At 36.4% G+C, this 26,933-nt stretch overlaps 1 protein-coding gene across 4 annotated transcripts in view; it reads left to right on the forward strand.

Moving 5' to 3' along the window:
- The window catches only part of TTK (TTK protein kinase), a gene marked incomplete at both ends in the record, with an annotated part of 40,656 nt that extends 18,093 nt beyond the window's left edge, over window positions 1-22,563 (forward strand). For 3 of the 4 annotated variants that reach the window (XM_082669244.1, XM_082669247.1, XM_082669245.1), the window contains 11 exons: window positions 4,248-4,384; window positions 5,745-5,871; window positions 9,470-9,562; window positions 12,990-13,147; window positions 13,279-13,430; window positions 14,799-14,923; window positions 16,494-16,574; window positions 19,607-19,783; window positions 20,291-20,375; window positions 20,678-20,775; window positions 22,477-22,563. In XM_082669244.1, coding sequence (XP_082525370.1) covers window positions 4,248-4,384; window positions 5,745-5,871; window positions 9,470-9,562; window positions 12,990-13,147; window positions 13,279-13,430; window positions 14,799-14,923; window positions 16,494-16,574; window positions 19,607-19,783; window positions 20,291-20,375; window positions 20,678-20,775; window positions 22,477-22,563 — 1,320 coding nt within the window. The remainder of the gene's footprint in view (window positions 1-4,247; window positions 4,385-5,744; window positions 5,872-9,469; window positions 9,563-12,989; window positions 13,148-13,278; window positions 13,431-14,798; window positions 14,924-16,493; window positions 16,575-19,606; window positions 19,784-20,290; window positions 20,376-20,677; window positions 20,776-22,476) is intronic. The other variant, XM_082669246.1, reaches the window with a different exon arrangement.
- Window positions 22,564-26,933: the final 4,370 nt, after the last annotated feature.

Here is a 26,933-nt window from a genome sequence, read left to right on the forward strand (position 1 = left end):
TTATTGGATATGTGGTTTGCAAGTATTTTTTCCCATTCCATGGATTGTCTTTTCATTCTGTTGATGGTTTCCTTTGCTGTGCAGAAGCTTTTTAGTTTGATGTAGTCCTACTTGTTTATTTTTGCTTTTGTCTTTACTTTAAGTGTCAGATCTAAAAATTCATTGCCAAGACCTGTGGTAAGGAGCTTACCACCTATGTTTTCTTCTAGAATTTTTATATTTTAAGGTCTTATATTCAGGTCTTTAATTCATTTTGAGTTAATTTTTGTGTATGGTATGAGAAAGTAGTCCAGTTTCATTCTTTTGCATGTGGCTGTCCAGTTTTCCCAACACCATTGATCTGTGTGTCTGTTTTTATGACAGTGTCATACTGTCTTGAATACTATAGCTTTGTGATGTGGTTTGAAATCAGAGAGCATGATGCCTCCAGCTTTGTTCTTCTTTCTCAAGGCTGCTTTGTCTATTCATGATCTTTTGTGGTTCCATATGAATTTTAGGGTTGTTCTATTTCTGTGAGAAATGCTATTGGAATTTTGATAGGGATTGCATTGAATCTGTAGATTGCTTTGGGTAGTTATGGTCATTTTAACAATATTCTTCCAATCCATGAACACAGAATATCTTTCCATTTATTTGGGTCTTCAGTTTCTTTCATTGGTGTCTTACAGTTTTCAGTATACAAGTGTTTCACTTACTTGGTTAAATTTGTTCCTAGGTATTTTATTGTTTTTAATGGGATTGTTTCTAACAGGTGTTTTTAGTGGAGTCTTTAGGGCTTTCTGTATATAATATCGTGTCTGCAAATAGTAACAGTTTTACCTCTTCCTTTTGAATTTGGATACCTTTTATTTCTGTTTCTTGTCTAATTCCTGTGGCTAGGACTTCCAATACCATGTTAAGTAACAGTGTGAAGAGTGGGCATCCTTGTCTTGTTCCTGATTTTAGAGGAAAGCTTTCACCGTTGAGTATGATGTCCGCTGTGGGCTTGTCATACATGGATTTATTATGTTGAGCTATGTTCCTTCTGAAAAATAAGTATTTTTCAAATCAAAATAATTACAGTGAAGAGAGTGATATTGTTTTACAATTTTTACAATTTCTATAATGGTTGGCTTAACAGAAGACTGGATTTCTTGTATCTACTTTTGCATTCAATCTATTTCCCTATCACATGCCTTCTAGCCTTGGGAAAACTCTAGTTTACATTCATGAAAGAATGAAAGTGAAAAAGGCAAATAATGTCCTAGTATGATTATGAAAATAGTTTTAACCTCTCAGACTCCAGGAAAAGATCTTGGGAACCCCTCTCTTTCTGCTATTTCTAGATCACTCTTTGAGAACTGTTGATCTAAGTAATGGAGTAGGTAACAAATGTTAGATGAGAAGAATCCTGACAGGTTGAACCTTGGACAAACAGCATTTCCTCTTTTTTTCTTTTTAAAACTTGTAAACCGGTAGAATGGTAAAGGGACTTAAAACTATTTATCTGTCATTAGGGAAATGCAAATCAAAACTGCAATGAGACACCATTTCATACACACTAAGGTGACTATCATTAAAAAGAGACAGTAATAAGTGTTGATGAAGATGTGGATAAATGAACCCTCATACACTGCTGGTGAGAATGTAGAATGGTGCAGTCACTTGAAATGGTATGGCATAGCAGTATAACTTACCTCCACTGCTTCTTCTTGGGTCAAGGCAGAAGAGGACCATTCGGAGACCTAAATAAATGGTGATCACCTTACCAGAGTTATTATGAGGTGCTGGTTGAGAAAATTTACACTTAAGAAAAAAATCTAAATGTGCCTTCTTAAAAGAGATTTCCTACTAGTAATTTTCTGCCTTTTACTCCTGGTTGCACGTGAGGTCTAGTTTTCCTCTGCCTGCTAGTTGCCCTCCAGGTTTGCATCTATATGCTCCTTCATTAACCACCAACTTGCATTGCGCTATTCATAAAAATTGCTTTGTACGCTTAGTTATTTTATGTTTATTCATGCATTTTTTATGATCATATCAATTATAGTGCTCATTATAACATATTTAATTCCTAAGAATTTTGGGGGGAAGATATTAAAAAGTAAAGCATCTATCATAATTACTAATTGTGCTTAATTTGAAATTAGAATGTCCTGAATTTAAAAAAAAAATGGTATGGTAGTTCCTCAAAAGGTTACATACAGTTACCATATGATCCAGCAATTCTACTGCTAGGTATATACTCAAGGGAATTGAAAATATATATCCACACAAAAACTTGTACATGAATGTTCATGGCAGCATTATTCATAATTGTAAAAAAGTAGAAATAACCCAAATATGTATCACCTGGTGAGTCAATAAGCAAATGTGTTACTCTGATTTTATTATTTCATTTTTTTATTCAATAAATTCAGTAATGAAGTACTGATAAATGCTATAGCATGGATGAACCTTGAAAACAAGCTAAATGATGGAAGCCTGTCACAAAAGGCCATATATTTTGTGATCCCTTTTATAAGAAATGTCTAGAATAGGCAAATCCATAGAGACAGAAAGTAAATTAGTGGTTGCCAGAGCCCAGGAGGAGTGGGGAATGAGAGTGACTGCTAATACAGAGCTGCTTCTTAGGATGATGAAAACGTTCTGTAATTAAATAGTGGTGATGATTGCCTACTCTTGTGAATATATTAAAAACCACTGAATAGTACACTTAGGTAAAGAAGAAAAGACTAGGCAGTTTCTTGAGGTTGCTACTTCTGCAGCAGCCCACTCAAGTGGAGGCTGTTTTTGTCTCCCATCTCACTTACCTACAAGCTCCCCGAAGCTATGTCCAGACCATTTCTTCTCTTGCCAAAACCCTGTCCTTTTGAGGCGCCTGCCTTCTGGATATGCTCTCCTGTCTTGCTCGTTGCCATCATCTCTGAACATCCTAGTGACTCCCCATCATTCTTTGAAAACATTAGGCTCTGGATCACTTCTTTTAGCTTCAACCCAACATCTATCATCACGTTTTGTTAGCTTCTCACCCCTATGTATCGCTAGTCCTACACCTGGCCTCCAGATTCATAACTTCTTCCTCCCTCATGCCCATTTCTTAATGTCACCTTAGCTACCCATTCCTATATTCTCAATTCTGATCTCCAAAATCTCAAATGCAAACATCCCGGTCTATGAGTACAACCATTCCACTTACCTTGCTTAATAATCTTACTATCACAGATTCTTAATACCATCCTGACCACTAATCCAGATATATATATGAGGAAGTCTTAAAGCAAGGGGAAAATTTACCCAGGAAAAGAGATACAGTGGCCATGCTAGCTATCTTCAAAAACTCAAAGGATTGAAATGCAGAAAATAGTATAGATTTATCCACTGTGGATCTCCAGAGCATAATGTGGACCCAGTGGGTTGAACTTATAATATAGAAGCTGATTTAACCTAAATATCTGTGAATACTTGCTAACAGCTAAAACTGTCCCCAAATTGAAGTAGAGGTAGTGAGCGCTCACTAATAGCGTTCAAGCAAAATGTGGTTTGCAGGAGTTGGCAAGCTTTTTCTGCAAAAGCCTAGTAAGCTTTGCAGGCCAGATGGTCACTGCTGCAACTCTTGAACTCTGTCATTATCTCATGAAAACAGCCACAGACAAGATGTAGGCAAATAGACATTGCTGTGTTCCAATAAAAGTTTATTTACAAAAACAAGCAGCAGGCCAGATTCAGCCAATCTCTACTGTAGAGGATGTTCATTATTGCTTTGGGATTTGTATGAGATAAATTCTACAAGCTCTATGTCTTTTACAAGGAAGAAAGAAGAACACTAGATAGGTATTTGCCATTTCAAATTTTGCTAAATAATTAGTATTTGGTCATTTTCCCTCCAAACATAAAAGTAGGGAATGATTTTACTGATTAAAGAAAGACTAGTTTTCTGAAGCACAGAGTACTTACTTAGATTATAAAAGTTCAATGCTAGTCATAGTAGCCCTAATGGGAGAGGATATTAGATCCTGTTTTGTTAAACAATGCTGTGTACCTTCCCTCTACTTGTAGTCCCTTTGAGGAAAATATAACAGGCTTCAAAATTTAGAGTAAAAGAGCTGTACTAAAAAGTTATTGAAAGTCTGGAACACATACGTCTACCTATTTTAGCATGCTTTTGTATTTCATATGTTAATTTTCTTTTAGAAGTTATGTTTGTGAAACTGTTGAACAGGTGACTAATTTAAAAACCCGAAATCGTGATGTTTTTTATTTTGGTCTAGCAGAAACAAACCAGTTTTGAGCAACCTGCCCTTTCGGTTTCAAAGCAGTCGCCACTGATATCAACACCTAAATGGATTGACCCAAAATCTATTTGCAAGACACCCAGCAACAGTGTCTTGGATGATTACATGAGCTGGTAATTACTTTTCTTTGCTTGGTACAATAGAAATAATATGGGCTTCGGGGCCAAACAGATCTGGAGGTGGATCCCCCTCTTTTACTTTAAACACTTTCCAAATTCATATTATTTTTCTCAGCATCAGTTTTTTTATCTGTAAAAGGGGAGGGGAAGGTGGCTACGATATATTTTTAAGGATTGTAATGAAAGTCTCTGTCATATTGTAATCTGTACCTACTATATATACTCTATACTTTTTATGCTTACCTATAGGCAGTACCTTTAAATACTCTAAGTATGCAAAACTTCTTGATAATCATGCATTGCCACATGGATAACTCTCTGTAATTGAGAGAGAGATTTTAAAGGTTAGCATTCTTAGAGCGGGTAAAGTGTGGATACATTACACGGCAAAGGAGCTGTTAACTGGAGCGTGCTGGTCTCTGCTGGTGGTGCAGCTCATATAGTTCTGGTGGTGTTCAAGACCGGAGCGGCGGGCAGTGAGGGATGAGTGAAGAAGTTGGTCGGTGTTGATTGACAGGAAACACAAGGGATATTGAAAAGCAAATCAATGGCATTTCTAAGAAAAGAAAGAAAGGGATGTGGCATATCCTATAACTAGGGGCTATATTTTTAATGTCTTAGAGGATAACGGAAATCCATGATGCCTTTTGCTTTTCATTTTCATAATGTAATCTTTGATCTTAATTAGAACTGGCCTTGGGGTTTTATAACCTAGTCTCTTTCCTACTTAATACAATTTTGCTATATATTACCTAATTTTATTATACTTAGAATATTTTAAACAATGACAGCTAACTAAACAAGGTATATAGTTATTTCTTGCGAAACTATTTACTGTCAACAAATACTTGTAGAATTCCTTTGTGCCAAGCACCATTCTTGGTATTGAGAATACAACAGTGGACAAGACAAGCAAAGCACGAACGGGAGCTGAGCTGCTTTATGCTCAAAGGCCAAACTCCTCTGATGTAATTGGCTTTCACATACTTCCAGGAGGCTGTGTAGAACGTTATCGTTAAGAAGCACTCATAAAATCTGTGATCAGCCATAGGCTGAGATTTGCCTTGGCTAAATTTTATAAAATAACCCCAACTCTATATTTTAAATGACATCTTATTTATTTTAATAAGGATTTCTTGTCTGGGGACAAAAAATTACTTTCAGAAAGAACTCCCCCAAAATGAAATTTCTGGTGATGGTGTCTCAAGGATAAATAATTCAGATGTACTAGGAAAACTCATTTGGATTCTGTTTGATGTAACACGTGTAAATGTATATCCACCATACAAAATCTGAGTCAGAATCTTGTTTTCAAAGCTTTAATGTTTTAAATTTTGAAAAATACCTTTCCCAGTTTCAGGACTCCAGTTGTAAAGAACGACTTTCTACCTGCTTGTCAGTTGTCAACACCATATAGCCACCTTCCCTATTTCCAGCAGCAACAGCAGCAAGTACCCGTTACTCCACTTCAAAATTTGCAGGTTTGATAAGCTTTATTTATAATGGTACATGTTAAGGTATGATCAGTTTCAAAGGTTTTATTTTTGCAGGATCTAGTTTTTAAGAATGGTGTTAAAGACTTGTCCATTCTTAGTCCCATTAGGCAAAACTCTTTTCTGCTATTCTCATAAAGGTGCCTTATGACTTTGAGAGGTTAGTTATTGAAGAAGCTAATGAAGCTTTTTTTCACTAACTAGCCCGAAGTATCTAGTTTGAGTAGGTAGATAAAATTTCTTCTGTAATCTAGGCTATTTTTTTATTCTGTTTAACAATGTAAACCAGCTGTTAGTGAGCAGCTTCATTTCACTGGCTGTTTAATATACAAGTAAATTTTTAAGAATATCAGAATAGCAATATGAGATACTACTAGAATATATTATAAAGTAGTTATTATAAAGTATTGATAAGGTAAAAAATTTTTTGCTGGTAAGGTATTGCCATCTGGGAAAAAAATTATTTAGAGACTCCCTCGACATCAATACTAAAATTTGTTTCTAATAACTATCTGAAAAGCAGCTTACTATTGATAGAAAGAATAGGCTTTGAAGGGAGACTGCCTGTCCTTGACTCTCGGCCTCACTACTTACCAGCTATGTGACCTTTTACAAGTTAAATAAACTCTTGTGCTCATTTCATCATCTTTAAAATGGGGGTGATGAACCTATCTACCCCATAGGATGATTGTGAAGATTGAATTAGTTAATATATACGTAGTTCTTACAACAGAGCCTGCTGCTTAGTAAATAATAAAATTTAGCAGCAATTGTTTAACTAAAACAGCAAAAAAAACCCCAAATAAACTACAAGTGATTAACTAAACAAATCAAGAGATTAAAAAACTAGACGACAGAAAGTAGAACAATGGGTACCAGGGGCTAGAGGGAGAGAGGAATGGGGAGTTACTGTTTGAGGGGTGCAGGGTTTTTTCAGTATGAGATGATGAGAAGTCCTGGAGGTAGATGGTGGTAATGGTTGCACAACAGTGTGAATGTACTCAACCCCACTGAAGAGTATACTTAAAAATGGTTAAGATGTTACATTTTGTGTTATGTAAATTTTACCATAATTTTAAAAATAATGGCATAAAAAATTTAGCCAACAGTAGAGTATACTAACTGTGGAAAGAGGTAATAGTGCTTTGAGGATTGACTCAGCAGTATAATAACTATAAAGGAGACAGAGCAGGTTGACCACGTTTGCCCACACGTTCATTCAAAAAGCATTCATTGAGCTACTAGTCATGTAGTAGTAACTCAGCCTGTTTGAGCTGAACTCTGATTGACTCAGCAGTGTAATAACTATAAAGGAGACAGAGCAGGATGACCAGGTTTGCCCACATGTTCATTCAAAAAGCATTCATTGAGCTACTAGTCATGTAGTAGTAACTCAGCCTGTTTGAGCTGAACTCTGATTGACTCAGCAGTATAATAACTATAAAGGAGACAGAGCAGGATGACCAGGTTTGCCCACACGTTCATTCAAAAAGCATTCATTGAGCTACTAGTTATGTAGTAGTAGTTCAGCCTGTTTGAGCTGAACTCTGAAAGCCAAGCAGACATGACCGAGTGAAGGGTCGAGGAGCCTTCTAGAAGAGGCCAGTGTCGGGAGGAAACTAAAGGAGGCCAGAGTGTGGCTAGAGCTCCCCAAGGGGCAGGGGTGACCCTGAGGGTTCTGCTGGGCCCTTTAAGTTTTGCCCCAAGAGGGATAGATAGGAAGCTGTGGCACAGGTTGGAGAAGGGAAGTGAAGTGACCTTAGACTAAGCGCCTTGCGGGATGTCCGGTATAGGAGACTGAATGTCACATCGGCATTGAATCCGAAATAGGTCAGAATTACTTTATCTAATAACTTTCAGCAGCTAGGGGGAAAGACTATTGAAGGGCTTCCTTTCCTCTCAGAAATTTTCAGTTTAAGTAGGAGAGGAAGCTCCAAAAGCAAGAGAGGGGAGGGAGCAGTGAAGACTTGTGATGAAGTTACAACTCAATGACAAATAATGGGTACATGTTTCAAAGCCTAACACTTTCTTACAGAAAACATACTTCATGACTCAACAGTGTTGTTCAGCCCTAGATTAAAGAAATTAGAAACCGTATCTTTTATTTTTTTAACACCTTTATTGGAATATAATTGCTTTACAATGTTGTATTAGTTTCTGCTGTATAACACAGTGAATCAGCTATATGTATACATACATCCCCATATCCCCTCCCTATTGTGTCTCCCTCCCACCCTCCCTATCCCACCCCTCTAGGTGGTCACAAAGCACCAAGCTGATCTCCCTGTGCTCTGCAGCTGCTTCCCACTAGCTATCTATTTTACGTTCGGTAGTGTATATATGTCCATGCCACTCTCTCACTTCGTCCCAGCTTACCCTTCCCCCTCCCCGTGTCCTCAGGTCCATTCTCTATGTCTGCGTCTTTATTCCTGTCCTAAAATCGTTCATCAGAACCTTTTTTTTTTTTTTTTTAGATTCCATATATATGTGTTAGCATACGGTATTTGTTTTTCTCTTTCTGACTTTCTTCACTCTGTATGACAGACTCTAGGACCATCCACCTCACTACAAATAACTCAATTTCATTTCTTTTTATGGCTGAGTAATATTCCATTGTATATATGTGCTACATTTTCTTTATCCATTCATCTGTTGATGGGCACTTAGGTTGCTTCCATGTCCTGGCTATTGTGAATAGTGCTGCAATGAACATTGGGGTACATACATTACTGTTTTTGAATTATGAGAAGGCTTATCTTTTATGTTATGTAGAAGGAGAGCACGTGAGAAAGATTCTACCATTTGGGCTGTAAAGCAGGACTTAGTTGAGTTGAGGTTTATTCAGACCTTGTTTCAACTTGGTTAATCAGCTAATCAGGCACTCTCTGTGTCTCCAGCTTCCTTGTCAGCTCAGAGTAAGTCCTCACACACTCCATCTGTTCAGAGCGTTTATAGGTCCACAGATGGTCTAGCATTAGGGAAGAGAGGGGAGGCGTGTTGTATATAGTACATCGGTTGAGAGTTTGCTGAGGAAGATGCTCAAGTTCAAAATAAGCAGCTTGTTGAATATCACTCAGCATAAAGGGGGCATCACTAAAATCTGCATTTGTCTGATTGACTCTGGAACTCTTAGCACCTTAGCATGCTGCTTCCTTTATAATGTAATGCTCCAGGAGAAAAAAATATTTAGTTAAAGTTGTGTGTTTATATATGTACGTATGTAAGTAAAAAGGTTTGTGTAAGAAAAAAGAACACGTAAGAAAGATGAAAAGCGATAGCTTGTGAGTTTGTGTGTTGGACATTAAGAGGGTTTTTTCCCCCTTAAATTTTCTATTTATGTATTATGTTAAGAAGTAAAGGCAAGTTGGAAGCGGAGACTTTGGAACTTTGCCTATATATTAATTTAATAAGTTTATTTTTTTGACTAAAGTATGTAAATTGCTTCTTTAAAATATTGAAATATTGTGACATCTAATTAAGAGTTCAGATAATTTCAGAATTGGAAGCATTTCACCGTACTAAATGCAAGCTAGTTTCCAGGCATGTTCTCTGAACATTTGAATCCTTATCTATTTTAATGATTTAGATTTCAGCATCCTCTTCAGCAAATGAATGCATTTCAGTTAACGGAAAAATGTATTCCATACTGAAGCAGCTAGGAAGTGGAGGTTCAAGTAAGGTAGGTATCCTGAATATTTAAGGAATGGATAAAAATATTTTAAACTTTCCTCTCTTTGTCTTTTTACCTTTTGAGGCCTTTTTTCTTAACTTCTAGGGGCCTGTATTTCCCTTGAGCCAAAAACTCCTTCTCATCCCCTTCTCCCATCCCTTCCCCCCATCCCCTCCCCTCAACAAATGGCATATTTCTTTAGACCCACCTCTTAATTTCAGTTCCCTGTTCTTCCCTCCAATGTCCTATGATTCCATATTTCTTCTCTAAATAACATTAACATTGACTTGGGGGTGGCAAATGACAGCTTCGTATTATCACCAGAGTCTTTCTAAAAGTGAGTCAGACTGTGATGTGAATAACTGCTATGCCTAGGATGATTCAGCAAGGTATTTGATTAATGGGTTTTGTTTTGTTCTGAGTTTTTCTTTTCAGAAACAGAATTTAGCAACACATGAATTTCTAGATTTGGAATAGATCATTTCCTAAATTTATCTGGGTTCTAAATGTATATGGTTCTAATTCTCTGGCTGGAAGGGATCTCAAAAGAGTTGTCTAAACCTCCCATCTTCAATTCTTCTCATTTTGTTCACTTAAATCCACTTAAATCAGATTTTTACTTTTACCTTCATTATTCACCAAACAATTGTTATCAAAATCACTAATGACCTCCATGCTTTTGCCAAAACTAATTGTTAGCCTTGATTGTGGGTTACCTAGCAATTGGCACAGTTGATTTTTCTTTCCTCACTGAAGCTTTTTTTCCCACTCCGCCTCTTTCAGTGTTCCTCCTGGCCAGCGACCGTTCCTTCTCTGTCCTCCTCATATCCCTGATCTGAATGGTGCAGAGCCCCTGAGCTCAGTTCTTGGCTTTTCTTCTCTTTTCTTCTCTCTCTAAACTCGCTCACTCCCTTGGCGTTCTCATCCAGTCTCGTGGTTTCATGTACCATGTACATGCTGACAATTCCCAAATCTGTATTTCCAGCTCAGACTTCTTCTTTGAATTCCGGGCTTACGTATCCAATTTGACTGCTCAGCGTCTCTTCTTGGGTGTCTATAGATACTTAAAACTTAATATGTCCCAAGCCTACCTGCTGCTTCATAGTCTTTCCCATTTCAGTAAATGGCAGCTTCATTCTTCCAGTTGCTGGGCCAAGCAGCCTGGGGTCGTCACTGACTGCACTTTCTCTCGACATTCACCCAGCCAATCATCAGTCTTACTGGTTCTACCTCAAAGTCTGTCCACAATCTGACTGTTCCTCACCACCTCCACTATTATCCCTTCGGCCAAAGTAGCTTCATCTTTTCACCTGAACTGTTACAGTCGCCCTCTAACTAGTCTCGCTGACTCAGTCCTTGCTCTCCTGGCCTATTTTAGCATAAGAGTCGATTTTCCTCGATACCCTCACATCTTTGCTCTAGTGTCTTCTCAATCAGTGCTTCCTTGACCATGCTCTACAACCCCAACTCCTACCTTCCAGTTGCCAGCAAGCTCCGTTCCCCTCTCCTGCTTTATTTTTCTCTGTAGCTCATCTGCTAATATGCTCTGTAATTGACTTATTTGGTTTTGTTGTTTGTGTCCCCTTGCACTTGAATGTGAGTTCCATCAGCGTAGGGGTGTTTGTCTGATTTGCTCACCAATGTTTGCTCCGTTATCTAGAACAGTGGCTGGAAAAATAGCAAACACTGAAGTGTTTGTTGAATGAAAAGCCCTCCTCAGCTCTTTTGCTACTCTTAAGTTGTTAAGGATGATACATGAAACACAGCCTGTTTGGTTCATTTTAAGTTTTATTATAATTTTTTAAGCCAGCTGACAATAACTAGACTTGCTTAAGATGTCTTGTTAACTTACTATAAATAAGGTGTATACATTACCATGTTTAGCAGTTGTTCAATAATATTAATTTCTGTGTACATTTCCTTTGTTCTCTTCCTTGCCTTACATTTTAGGCATGGGAATAAAAGGATGATGGAATTGATTTTTACCAACATATTTATTTATTTAGTAGCATGTTTTCAGAAGATGTACAATAATCTTAACAGTGTTTTAAACATTTTTTCCTTGGAGGATAATGAAAATGTAAGCTTACTTAAGTCAAGGGCCAAGTGATAAAGCTATGACTGACCCATATTTTCTTAGTGCGATTGAATTATTATTTAATTATTATGACGGCGTTGACAAAATCATCACGCCTCAGGGAAAAGAGGGTAACATGCTTTATGAAACTAACATCGTTTATGCTGTCTATGCTAGAGTTTAGACAGTGACCAACTTATACCCTATTAAGAGCATTTAGAAAATTCATGGGGCTAGTGGGAATGTTCAAAACACTAACCTTTCTAGTTCTTTCATTAACTTTCCATGAAACTGACAGATTCTAACTCTGACACTATAAGGCTGTTTACCTCACACAAAATGGCTTTCTGCTGTTTTAAAATTTTCTTCCTTGCTACTTTCTGCCGCTTCTTGCCCTATCACTGTTTTATGCCCCTCCTCCTCTAATTTGCTTTCTGTGCAAGTAAAACTAGTAATACTTTGTTAGAGTTTTGTATTTAAAATGCAGGTAACTCAGCTGTACCTGACAGACTCTGCTTAACAGTGCACTTGAAATGCATGAACCTCATCTACACTTTGGCTCTTTTCTCACTTCTTGCCAGCATCTGCTGGATAGTCATGGTTAATGGCTTTTAAATAAATGATGTTTTACTTCAGTGGGTGCAAGGAGATAAATGAATGTAATTTTTCTTGCTTACACTAGCATTTTGTATCTGAATTCTTGCATTTTAGAAGCCCCATCCCTGTTGCACGTTTGCTGAAAGTTAGACACATTAGCAGTGTTTTCGAAATGTACTATCTGCCTTATCAATATTGCTTAGAAGTTGACTGTCATTATAGCCAGAGCAATTTGACCTGGACCTCAATATGCTGACAGGAACATCTTGTTCCTGTCAACTTGATTTTGAAAATTGGACCTGATCTACTTTTTACAGCCGAGTATACTGATAGCTTACAATTAGTACCTATTTTAAAATATTCTCGACCACGTGAATGAAATTGTCAACTCCAGGCACAGTGGAATAAACACCATCTGTGCCATGAATTATCTTTATTACAGCCCTTAGTCTTCCTTAGCATTTTTTAATGTCTTTTTCTGGTTGCAACATCTAACAGAGTGTTATGAATGTATATGAAATTTAAATTACCTTTCTTATACGTAGATAGGGCAACTACCTATGCCCATTGTCATAGGTAGTTGAGAATGTACTGTTACTCTCCTAACATGCTTTTTTTCCTTCTATACTCAAAATAAACCCAGACATTTTAAATTATTCACATCAATAATCCTTAATCTAAGATTTTATCTATTAATGTAGAAATATTGTGGCAGTATGTAAATAGTGTATTCTAACCTTTTTCATTTGTTCTACTCTATAGGTATTTCAGGTGTTGAATGGAAAGAAACAGATACATGCTATAAAGTATGTGAACTTAGAAGAAGCAGATAGCCAAACAATTGATAGTTACCGGAATGAAATTGCTTATCTGAATAAACTACAACAACACAGTGATAAAATCATCCGACTTTATGATTAGTAAGAATTTTTTTTTTAACTTAAAAAGGAGACTTTTTTTTCTCTAATTCTTAAGATAAATACTTTGTAAATCTTAGTAGTATAACCTAACCATTTATTGTTTTGTTGTTTTTGTTTGTTTTTAATGGCAGTGAAATCACAGATCAGTACATCTACATGGTAATGGAATGTGGAAATATTGATCTTAATACTTGGCTTAAAAAGAAAAAATCCATCAATCCATGGGAACGCAAGAGTTACTGGAAAAATATGTTGGAGGCAGTTCACACGATTCATCAACATGGTATTTTAAAATCTCTTCGTATGTAAAATTAAAATATTCATTAGTAGTGCTATCTTAGAGAAATACACCTATAATTTTAAGGTATTGGTTATTGGCACCTTTAGGCTAGATAAACTAAATATTTGGAAGTTTAATAAAGATGAAGGGACAAAACCATTTCTTTAAAATGCTCTTAACAGGGACTTCCCTTGGGGCGCAGTGGTTGAGAATCGCCTGCCAATGCAGGGGACATGGGTTCCATCCCTGGTCCGGGAAGATCCCACATGCTACGGAACAACTGAGCCCGTGTGCCACAACTACTGAGTCCACACGCCGCAACTACTAAAACCCGTGCGCTCTAGGGCCCGTGCTCCGCAACAAGAGAAGCCACCGCAATGAGAAGCCCGCGCACCTCAACAAAGAGTAGCCCCCTCTCGCGGCAACTAGAGAAAGCCCGCGCGTAGCAACGAAGACCCAACACAGCCAAAAATAAATAAATTAATTAAAAAAAAAATGCTGTTAACGAGAGGATATAGCGCATGAACTCAAATCCCCACATCCATAGAGCATGCATAATACGAAATGTATCTTTGTCAGTATTAACATAGTCCATAATCCTGGGTCTCCAAATACTTGGATTATAGCAGATATGAGACTGGGGTTCAGGTATCCTAAAAATCTGAGATTTTTTTTCACTTATTCTCCTAGTTGTTTTGTATTGTGTACCTTGTATGGGAGTTGGTTTTACTTTTTTTTTTTTAACTGTTAGCCCTACATTCTGGGTTGGCTTTCACCTTACTTGGCCTTGGTTCTTTTTATGGCTTCTTTGCCTTTACCTTTTCCTTATTTTAAATAACTGATAATGTAGGTAATTGTAAATCGTCTCCTTGTGTCTCCCGTCCCATAAGTTAAAAGATAATTCACCAGTGATGAAGACCAGGCTGTAGGGAAGGATATGTCAGGAGCATTAGGGTCCTACCACCTGGCAGTGTAATTTACAGTGCTCTCTCGTGGGCAGTGAATCACAGTGGTTGTTAAGAGCATAAACTCTGAAGCCAGACTGCCTGGGTTCAACTCATGGCACTGTTACTTAGGCTGTGTGACCTTGAACAGATTGCTTAAACTCTGCCTTAGTTTCCTCAGCTAAAAGTGGGGATAATAATAGTACTTAACCTCAGCATTGGTATGAGGGTTCAATGATTCAATACAAGCGACAAACTTCAAATAGTGCCTGGCACGTAGCAAGTGCTGTATGTTTGTAGTGTACATTAAAAGTGAATATTTAATTTGATTGACTAATTAAAGGAATCAACTCAGCAGATTGTGAAATTTTTTTGTACTTAGGATGTTTATCATGGTCTAATATTATAATGGATTTTTATTTTGAAGGTATTGTTCACAGTGATCTGAAACCTGCTAACTTTCTGATAGTTGATGGAATGCTAAAGCTAATTGATTTTGGAATTGCAAACCAAATGCAACCAGATACAACAAGTATTGTTAAAGACTCTCAGGTAATGAATGGCTGGTTACCACACAGTAGAGTTCAATTCCTTTTCACCTTTGAAGTATTATTTTGCTAATGAGGATTTTATTTTTCCCTACTTCATTTTTCAAAGGATTTGAAGCCTTTTTACAAGAACAGATATTATAACTATAAAAAACAAATTAATCACATGATTAAGACAATTTTAGTATAGAAAGTCAAGATCCGGTAGAAATTTATCCAGCAATTTTGAATGATTTTCCTATAGCTGAGGTAGAGAAGCAGTAATATCTGCCTTGGAAATCATCTTGGTCATTATCTAAAATTCACCTGAAACTTTGTCTCAGTTTCCTGGTAGCAACCAAAGAGAGAATTGCAGTTTCATGTTTTTCATTGTCCATAAGGTAAAATTATTTCATTCTTCCAGAGAAGTAAAGCTTTCCCTATCACTTACATTTGAAAAAAAATTCTTAATTGGGCCTTCCTATTGGAAACACCATAATAAATATACTCAGCTGCATTTTTATAATAGGATATGCAATAGCAATCTTAATAAATGTGTCCCCCTAAAAACTGAGGTGATGACAACCAAAGAATGACTAAAAATAATCCTGCTTGGAGCCAAGACAGTGTGTTTCATGTATACAGATTGCTGACGTGGATCTTCCTTAATCCTAGCAGTAAAACTGGATTCTTTCAGGAGTAGATGGGCAGCATGCCCTTCAAACAATTCTATTTGACAATCACTTCTTTCTAGATCAAAAATATGGCTGAACATTTAGTTGTAAATCAGCTTGACGATATCGTCTATGGTAAGGCTCTAAAGTATAGGTATTCTGTGTTTGAAAGCAGAATCATTTTAGAATAAAATGAATGCAGTGTAAGGTTGGCATACTCCTGCTGTGGAAAATCTTGCATAATGCAGACACCCATCTCATCTCTATTTGGACGTGGGCCCAGGGAGACAAAGCTAGATTTTTGGTTGTTGTTTGGTTTATTTAAAAATGTGTTCTGGGGCTTCCCTGGTGGCGCAGTGGTTGAGAGTCCGGCTGCCGATGCAGGGGACGCGGGTTCGTGCCCCGGTCCGGGAAGATCCCACATGCCGCGGAGCGGCTGGGCCCGTGAGCCATGGCCGCCGAGCCTGCGCGTCCGGAGCCTGTGCTCCGCAACAGGAGAGGCCACAACAGTGAGAGGCCCGCTTACGGCAAAAAAAAATAAATAAATAAAAATAAAAAAAATAAAAAAGTGTTCTGGGTCTATTCCAGCACAGAAATGAGCGATTGATCAATTCCTTCAAAGTTTATGGCCATTAATATAATTTTATCCTGGAAAGATTTATGGTTGCTGCCCACCGTAAGAAATAGCTCAGCATTCTGTAAGGAGTCAATTATTTTTATTATGAATCTAATTTATTTTGCTGGAATTGTGAAGAAATTTATGTCTTAATATTTTTCTCAGTTATTAGAGTTTCTCAAATATATTAACTGAAACCTGTAACTCTCCAAGTTGCCAAAAATCTGGCATTCGTGTTTTAAAAAATCTAAAGCAGAATGAAGTATTTTCATTGATTTCTGTGTTTTCTGTGATTTGGCAAGTAGGTTGGTACAGTTAATTATATGCCACCAGAAGCAATCAAAGATATGTCTTCCTCAAGAGAAAATGGGAAATCCAAATCGAAGGTACCGTAAGGTTATTTACATACCATTTCTCTGGCACAAATAGGGAATGGGCTAGTCTCTGAATGAACTTAACAGATAACTGAAAAGTTATTTCTTTAAGTTCTAAAACTTTTTAGGCCATTACAGAGACCTTGCTTTATTAAGCAAACTGTCATGGGATTCAGTTTCACTTTTCTTTATTGATTTGAGATTGTTCTTTTAATATTGTGCTTTTAATATGGTGATGCCTCACAATGTGCTCCTGTAAGAAATGCACACAGGATGTTTTCTGAGTTTTAAAAATAAAGAAAAAAAATAAGACTAAATTAGCTCTGATACGGGCACCTTAAATTAGATAACAGTGAACTGATAACCTTTGTTTCCTTTCTGATTCTTAAATTTTATTTACCGTTTCTTCATTTGTTAATTTTCTGTTTCCAAGAACAACTCTAGTAGGTAATATTCCCAGGTGCCTTCCCACTTTTCTTATTTCACCACCTCTGTGAGCTTTTGTGTTAGCCTCGTTGGTGCCCCTTGCTGGGTCCATTCCGCCTGCCATGGTGCCTCTGGCTCCCAAGCTAATCCTTCTTTCTCTATACCAGTGTCTTCAAATGGATGCAAGCACACACCACTGTGCAGTACCTGCGTTCAAGTCATAGATCTGCCTCTTTATCAACTCTCTTTGTGACTGAACTTGCCTAGTTTCTTCATCTGCAAGTTAGGCTTGCACACAGTACCTATTTTAAAAGTAATTGAGGATTAAATGAGAAAGAATACAGAGCACTTAGTACATTGTCCAGCTTGAAACAATTGCTTAATAAATGTGCTTTCATTTACTAAATTATATTTTCCTTCCTAGGAAATTGTGGCTTCTAAATATCTTTTCAAATAGCTGGCATAAAATTATGCCAAATAGTCTCTCTTATAAAAATTCTTTTTATACCTCTTTAGCTTCTCCTTTTCTTTTAATACTTAGATTTGTCTTTCTCTTTTTCTTGATTAGACTTGCCAGGGTTTTGTTAATTTTAAAGATCCAGGTCTTCATTTCATTTATTAATTCTATTTTCATTTGTCTTCTAATTAGTTTCTGCTTTTATCTTTGTTATTTATATTCCCTTTAGGTTTCTCCCCCCAGCTCCTGCATTTAAATAATTGCTAATTTAATTTTAGTATTCTTCCTTATAATTAAAACATTAAAACTGAATTTTACTTTGAGTTTTACTTTAGCTGCTACTTCTAGGTTTTATGGTAGTGTTTCTTATTTTCATTAATTTCCAAAATTTCTAATTTCAGTTTTAAAATTGTTTCATTCTTTGTTACTTTAAAATAAAATTTACTTTGAACTGCATGTAGTGTTCAGATTCTTTTCAGTTATCAACTCAGTACTTAAATAGGTCGTATTGGTCAATCTCAACTAGTGATTCTGAATAGAAGATAAATTTTTATCCCAACATGGGAGGTAATCCTTGTTATGGAAGAGCTCAAAGCCCCTCCCAGTCTCCCTCTGTTCTTGAATTGCTTTCCGGTGAATAGGCTTGGCCATCTGGGGCTCCTGTTCTGAGGTCTGTTGGGCCCATTCATTACTCCTCTCTCCTCTCTGCTTCAAATGCCTCTACCACGCACGACCTGTGGCTGTGGGTAGTTTGTCTCCATTCATGTTCCGCTTTTATTGTAAATATTTTCCATATGTTTATGGTTTTGCTACCAGGCTGCTCTGTCTGACTTATCTGGGGCTTTGGAGAGTTTGAAAACCACACGGCCACAGCCATTTTTCCAGTTTTAATTCATGATTTAGTATTTAGAAATGGACTTATATTTCCAAGTGGTTAAATTGGAGGAAGAGCAGGTTATTTTTTTATTAATTTTCAGTTTTCTTTGTGTTCAGATAACGGGATCTATTCTATCATGTTCTGAAAGGCATGTTTAAATCTGCCCTCCTTCAAAGAATTTAATACAATTTTTGCTTTATATAGTTCTATTAAATGTGGTTTCAGTGCATAGAAGTTCATAACTGTCATCTCTTCTTGGTTGATTGTACCTTTTATCACTGTAAAATGGCTTTCTCTCTTATGTTAGAAGCATTTTGCCATGTTCTCTTTTTCTAATATTAATATTGCTGTCTCTGCTTTCATTTCCTTTTTTTTTTTCTTTCTTGCATTTGGTTATAGATGTCCATTTCTTTTTTCCTTGTACCTTTCTGTGTCATTTGGTTTAGATTAATCCTTTGTGTAGAGCATGTGGTTACATTTTGTTTTAATGCATATTGAGTATCTTTTAAAAGAGGAATTTAGCCATTCTCATTTATTATGCTCACTTCTGTGTTTGGTCTTAATCATGTTCTTTTAAAAGTCAAAAGCATAATTATGTTATAATATCACATTATTTCTAATGAGATTATTTAATACAAAGAACATTTAATAATAAGTAATATTTATTGAGTACTTACTATACCAGAAACTATTCTCTATGCTTACCCATATCTCATGGTTACATCATTTAAGGCCCATGACAACGTACTTTTGTTATTTCTGTTTTAGAGATGAGGAAACAGAGACATGTAGAATTACTAGCTAGTGATAAGACCAGGATTCAAGCCCAGCCCAGCCCAGTCTGGCTCTATAGTTTGTGTTCTTAAGTTTAGGATAGCTCAACTTAAATAACCTTTTTAAAATCCATACATACTTATGAATTTATGTAAAAACTTATTTTAATTCAGTAATTTTGGGGAAAACATGTAAATTTAAAATGTGCACTTAGGGTTTTTAGTTTTGTGTTTTCACAGGCTGACAAGAATGTCATATTTTGTTTCAGTTGAAATATTTTGATTATGAGTTTGTTGAAAGATTTAAACTGAAGTTCATTTCTTTTGATAAAATAACCAAGTGTAATCAAAATGAGAAGAGGATGTTTTGTCATGAACATAGTCTAATAGTTGGACATTTATTGAGATTTAGTTATGATTTTAAATATTAGGGTGTGTGTGTGTGTGTATAATATTTTAATTTTATGTTAAAATAACAGTAACTTCTTTTTTTTTTTTTTTTTTAACTTAGATAAGCCCCAAAAGTGATGTTTGGTCCTTAGGTTGCATTTTGTACTATATGACTTACGGAAAAACACCGTTTCAGCATATCATTAATCAGATTTCTAAATTACATGCCATAATTGACCCTAATCATGAAATTGAATTTCCTGATATTCCAGAGAAAGATCTTCAAGATGTGTTAAAGGTAACATTAATAGTATATACATATAGAAGAGCTATATTTCATGTAGTACTTAATTGTTTACTTAAAGAAATAGCTGAGGGAGTTCTCTGGCTGTCCAGTGGTTAGGACTCAGCACTTTCACTGCCATGGCCCGGATTCAATCCCTGGTCAGGGAACTAAGATCCCACAAGCCGCATGGCACACCCAGAAAAGAAAAAAGAAAGAAAAAGAAATAGTTGAAATGATTGGAATTATGTAACTGGCTTAGATATAACTGAGAGGTCTATCGAGAGGAATTGCTTACTGAGTTAGTTTTTAAAGATGTGTTAAGTTCACTTTGAAGGTTTTTAAAACTTATGAATACTTGGAGATTTTGCAAAAATGACGTGTAAAATAATTTTGTCATTTCTAAGTAGGTTCTCTAGAAAGCAACTTCTGTAATATGATGCAGTCTGGGAAAATACTGTATCAATATTGCATAAGAAAACTTGCTTCGTTTTTTTAAAAAATTTATCTTTATTTTTATAGTGTTGCTTAATAAGGGACCCTAAACAGAGGATCTCCATTCCTGAGCTCCTGGCACATCCATATGTTCAGATTCAAACTCATCCAGGTACTTCTTTAAAAATAAGTTTATTACCAGATTGCTAATATAAACAGCCTTCTGGCTGCTCTCCTCCTGCCTGCCTCCTTCCTTAAGGATATTCCTTAATGCTAAATACTAAAATAAATGAGATCACCTTTCTCTACCTGCTGTCATTCATTTTTACCTATCCTAGGTAAGGGGCTATGATCAGTGATAAGTTACAAGAATGCCAGTTATTGTGCTTTTAAACAGAATACATATTTATATATGAACTTATATTTTTCTTATTTGATACCAGTGTGCTATTGATTATATATATTATTTTACAGGGAACCAGATGGCTAAGGGAACCACTGAAGAAATGAAATATGTTCTGGGCCAACTTGTTGGCCTGAATTCTCCTAACTCCATTTTGAAAACTGCTAAAGTATGTCTATTCTTTGTCTACACTAATTTTAATCGTTTTGTATAATTTAGTGAGTTAGACACTTAAACAGGTAATGCAAAGGAAAGTTGGCCCAATCATCAGATCAGCTATGAAGTGTGTTTCTGTATTTAGATACTTAACATGTACTTTTTGACAAATATAGATTTATTTGATTTATATTCTTACTGTGCAGACAGCACAATTGAAAATGGATTGTCATATAGGGTGCATTGAAAAGACTGCTGTTGGGTCTCAACTGGAATAAATTCAATAAGGAATCTTAAATCAACACCATTTTTAACACAGCTTTTGAATTCATTTTTTTCTAGCCAACTTTATTTTTAAACCATCGTAGAGAAATCACAGTACTTGTCACATGTAATGACTTCTGTGAGGCTGTATATAGCAGTCAGTACATTTCTCAAAGCAAATGTCTCAAATCTTTTAGTCTCCCAATGCCTCTTTATATCTATACCATAATTTTTTGGATCTCACTGACATCAAACACCTAGTCATTTCCAGAACACTAGGTATGCTTATTGACTTTAGTTACTAGTTATATATATCAGTTATAACATTATTGTAAAATTATGGGAGCTTAAACTAAAATCACTGTTAGCTCTATGGATAGGGATAACACCAATCTAAGATGTTAAGAACTTGGATACAGTTTTGGAGGAATTTACTATATATTCACCATTATATTTGTATCCATATGATATAAGATAAATTTTTTCTTAAATTTTCTCAAGTTCTGATAGCTAAATCAATGGCTTTAGGAATTGAAATTGGACAAAATTTGTTTTGTAATTTTTCTCTATGTTTCATATCTCTATGTTTTAAATTTCTACCAGTGTATTGTTTAAAGTCTTTTATAAATAAAATTGAGGTGAGTTACCTTTATCACTAAGGTTATGTGTTCCTTGATGGCAAAGATACCTTTCATCTTCATAAATTAGATGTTGGCTTAGCCTTAAGTCCTTTACTAAATATGTAGATTTTAATATAGCTAATTATACTTATTTGTATAGCAGTTGTATTTTTTTTAAATGTCTTCCATTCTTTAGTTTAAATATCAGCTGAAAGTATATTTCCTGATGAGCGTATTTTACAGTATAGGAATTTATCTAAGACTGGCTTTATTTAAGAAAAAGTAAGGTATCTTGTAATAACCTATAATGAAAAAGCATATGAAAAACAATATATAGAGAGAGGGATAGATAGATACAGATATAGATACAATCTGAATCACTTAGCTGTACACCAGACACTAACACAATATTATAAATCAGCTGTACTTCAATTTTTAAAAAAAGTTTTGCTATGCAATATTGTACATCAACTATACTTCAATAAAAATAAACAATTTAAAAAGAGGTTTGTTGAAACAGAAAAGAAAAAGAAAAAGTAAGGGAGATTAAGAAGGCCTTGAGGATGCATATATATGCTTATAAATAGCTATGTTACATTTTTCTTACAGAAAGATTGATCTGCATTGCATGATCGCTGATTCTTAGGCCAAGCTAGCTGTTTAAAAATTTTTCATTATCTCCAATAGTGTATAAAATAATTTCCTAATTATAAGAACAAGGGAGAAATTTGTTACATATTAGAAGATGTGGAGTTAAACCATTGTTAATCTGATATGGTAATACATTGAATTTTAAAAGTTATAAATCAGATGTGTGTTTTTAATTTCAGACTTTATATGAGCACTATAGTGGTGGTGAGAGCCATGATTCCTGTTCATCATCCAAGACTTTGGAAAAAAAATGGGGAAAAAAATGATTTGCACCTACTCATAAACTGTCAGGTATCACCTGTAAAATATATTGGACTGTTATACTCTTGATTCTGTGTGGAAATCTACTCCTGAAGACAACTTCACTCTGAAATGTCATTGGCAGAAAAATTCAGTGGATTAGCCTCAAAAGAAAACTGTAAAAACCACTAATGACACTGTATGTACTAAATTGTAGAATTGTTTTCTCTTTTGTGCTTCCCTGTAAATCTAATCTATTTGACATCATTTTCACACTTGGAATAGTGGGTGAAAAGTGGAAATATTTTCTGAGGAACTATGTAAATAGGCTTTGTATAGTATAAAATGACACTAAAATGTCAAAGTTGTAGAACTGTTTTCTTCAAGCAAATATATTGCTGGTGAGGCAACAGAATTCTTAATAAAAATGGATTAAGGGGAAACATGAGAGTAGACCTTAGTAAATTAACTTTGGGGGAAAAAAAATTCCAGCGTGTTCAAATTCTAAAATAGATTTCCAGTTGTTTTATGGCACTGATAATACTCCAGCATTTTAGGGCTTCACTTGGCTTTCTTAATTCTCCGTTTCATTCTTCATAGTATCTGTCGTTTTGGGTGTTCAGAGTATCATGCTGGATTCTAAGATGTAGTCTGTATAGGGCATGACCTCAGTTGTACGACTTGCTTGGTAATGAGTAATTACAAATGTGGTCCCAGAATTTCTGAGTCTGAATCGAACAGATTACTTAAGGATATTACCATGTAGTATTCTTTTCCCCAAATTTTTCTTTAGCTTTTAAAACAGTTTTAGATTCTCAGCAAAATTGAGGGGAAGGTGCAGAGATTTCCCATTTAACCCCTGCCCCACACATGCACAGCCTCCCCCATTACCAACATCCCCACCAGAGTGGTACTTTTGTTACATTTAAGGAACCTACGTTGACGCCCTGTAATAATCACCCGAAGTCTATAGTATACATATACCTAGTTCACTCTTGGTGGTGCATGTTCTAGGGATTCGGACAAATGTATAATAGCATGCATCTATCATTATACTATTGTAAAAATATTTTCAGTGCCTGAAAAATTCACTGTGCTCCACCTATTCATCCCTCCCCTACCCCCAACCCCTGGGAACCACTGATCTTTTTACTGTTTCCATAGTTTTGCCCTTTCTAGAATGTCATATAGCTGGAATTATACAGTACATAGCCTTTCAGATTAGCTTCTTTCACTTAGCAATGTGCACTTAGTAACATGCACCTCCATGTCTTTTCATGGCTTGAGAGCTCATTTCTTTTTAGTGCCTAGTAGTATTCCATTGTCTGGATGGACCACAGTTTATCCATTCACCTCCTGAAGGACGTCTTGGTTGCTTCCAGTTTTTGGCAATTATGAATAAAGCTGCTGTAAACATCTGTGTGCAGGGCTTTGTGTGGTGTTCAGCTTCAGAGGAGTTGACTACCAAGGAGCATGACTGATGGATTATATGGTAAGAGTATGTCTAGTTCTGTAACAAAGTGCCAAACGGTCTTGCACAGTGGCTGTGCCGTTGTGCATTGTCTCCTGCAGTGAGTGAGCGTTCCTGTTGCTCCACATCCTCGCCAGCATTTGGTGTTGTCAGTGTTCCAGATCTGGGTCACTCTAGTAGATGTGTTGTGGTATCTCATTGTTTTTTTTTGTTTGTTTTGTTTTGCAGTACATGGGCCTCTCACTGTTGTGGCCTCCTCCGTTGCGGAGCACAGGCTCCAGAGGTGCAGGCTCAGCGGCCATGGCTCACGGGCCCAGCCGCTCCGCGGCATGTGGGATCTTCCCGGACCAGGGCACGAACCCATGTCCCCTGCATCGGCAGGCGGACTCTCAACCACTGCGCCACCAGGGAAGCCCCCTCATTGTTGTTTTAATTTGCATTTCCCTGATGACAGCTGATGTGTGGAGCATTGTTTCATATACTTACGTGCCATCCACCTGATACCTTCTTTAGTGAGATCTTTGCTTCTTTGTCAAAGATCTATTAACTATATTTATGGGGTTCTATTTCTGGGCCGTCCATTCTGTTCCATTGATCAATTTAGCTTTTCCTTCACCAATACCATGCTGTCTTGATTACTGTCACTTTACAGTAAGTCTTGAAGTCAGGTGGTGTCAATCCTCCAACTTTGTTCTTCTCCTTCAGTAGTGTGTTGGCTGTTCTGGGGGGTTTTGCCATTTCACATAGAGTTAAAATCTGTTTGTCAGTATCCCCAAGTAACTTGCTGGAATTTTGATTGGGATTATATTGAATCCCAATTGTAGATCAAATTGGGAAGAACTGACATCTTGACGGTATTGAGTCTTCCTGTCCAAGAACATGGACTATTTCTCCATTTATTTAGTTCTTCCTTGATTTCATTCTTCAGAGTTTTGTAGTTTTCCTCATATAGACCTTGTACATACATTGTTAGATTTGTACATGAATATTTCATTTTGGGGCCTGCTAATGTAAATGGCATTGTGTTTTTCATTTCAAATTCCACTTCTTCTTTGCTGCTATATAGGAAAATGATTGACATTTATATATTAACCTTGTATCCTGCAGTGTTGCTATAGTTGCTTATTTGTTCCAGGAGTGGTTTTATGGATTCTTTTGGATTTTCTACGTACATGATAACGTCATCTGCAAACAGGACAGTTTTATTTCTTCCTTCCCAATCTGTATACCTTTTATTTCTTCTTATTGCAGTAGGTAATACTTCCAGTATGATGTTGGAAGGAGTGACGCCAAGTCTTTGCCTTGTTTTTGGTCTTAGTGGGAAAACCTCAAGTTTTTATTAAGTATGATGTTTGCTGTATGTTTTTTATAGATATTCTTTATCAAATTAAGAAAGTTCTCTGTTTCTAGCTTGCTGAAAGTTTTTATCGTGAATGGGTGTTGGATTTTGTCAGATGCTTTTTCCGCATCGATCAATAATGGTCATGTGATTTATCTTTTCTTAGCCTGTTGATGTGATGTGTTATTGTGTGTTATTATAACTGACACCATCTTGGGCCCTTCTAGTTTCTCCTGTCCTGCTGCTGACCCTGCACAGGATTGCACTCTGTCTTGTTTCCAAGCACCTACCCCCCATACCCTAAGTTAACTATAAAATTGTCCCAGTGGCCCCTCGGCGTGCCGAGTGCAGCTGTGAATGCTTCCGGGTCATTATCTGTCCAATCCCAATCCCACCCTATGATTAAATTACCATAAAATAAACTGGTCCGCTGATTGTATGGATCAGTTTGTCCGTCTCAAGATGCCTTTCCAGCTCAGTGGGCACTTTTCATTTCTTCCGTCCTCTAGCAATTACATTAATTGATTTTTGAATGTTGAACCAGTCTTGCATATCTGGGATAAATCCCACTTGGTTGTGGTTTATCATTTTTTTATACATTCTCTCTTAAAATTACCCCTTGAAAGTGACACCCTTTACTTCCACTCACAATTCATTGGCTAAAGAATTTACATGGTTAAATGTAATAACCATGTGTTCAAAAGAAAAAGAAAAAAAGAGCTAGAAATATATGATGAACAGCACTAATTAAAATTTATCAGAAGATATAGCAATACTCTTTTATTTTGCTTCAATCAAGGGTTCCTACCCTGTAGTTCAGGGCCTCCCAGGACTACTGGGTATTGAGTGGCACAAAGAGAATGGAAGTATTCTATTTTCTTACGTCACTTTGGAGGGGTTTTATTTTATGCTACTTTCCCGAAGTAGTTACAAACAACTTGGGGATGCTCTCCATGAATCTTCTCCTTTCTCTTCCTTCCTTCCTCTCTCCTCTACTGCTCCACTTTTACCTTTGGAGAAAGTGTATTGTACCGAAGAGGAAAATGTATGAGTAATTACACTACTTAGTTGCTTAATAGTTAAAGTAAGAAATAACCTTTATTGGGTTACAATGTTTGTAGAGCTATAATAATGTAAAAATTATGTATAGAATACATATAATATATACATAATCTGTATGCTATGTTATTAGAAATATACAAAATTAGTGCATTTGAGAGAATAAGGTCAGAAAGGCCTCTATAGGCACAGATAGGGTAAGGAGGAGGTGACTGTGGATGGCCGTTCACATTCTGACACAGTTGGCACTCAAGCAAGTGAAGCACAGCGCCCAGCCCACACTCTGTTACAAAGTCTCCTTGGCACTGGAGCAAGTGAAGCAGAGGGCCCAGCCCAAACTCTGTTACAAAGTCTCCACTTAGTTTAAGGCTACTATATGTTATGTCCTTATAGGATATCTAATATGTCGGAGGTACAATATGCTTTTTTCAAAGCATGTGCCAGTGAAGAAAAATGATAACTAGTCACAGAGCAATGGTGGGCTAGCTAACTCTAGCCGGGAGAAAAGTCTAGTGGAGTCTGTGGTG

The sequence above is a fragment of the Grampus griseus genome, assembly GCF_964374135.1.
Source record: "Grampus griseus genome assembly, chromosome: 13".
In the NCBI taxonomy this organism is placed as follows: domain Eukaryota; kingdom Metazoa; phylum Chordata; class Mammalia; order Artiodactyla; family Delphinidae; genus Grampus; species Grampus griseus.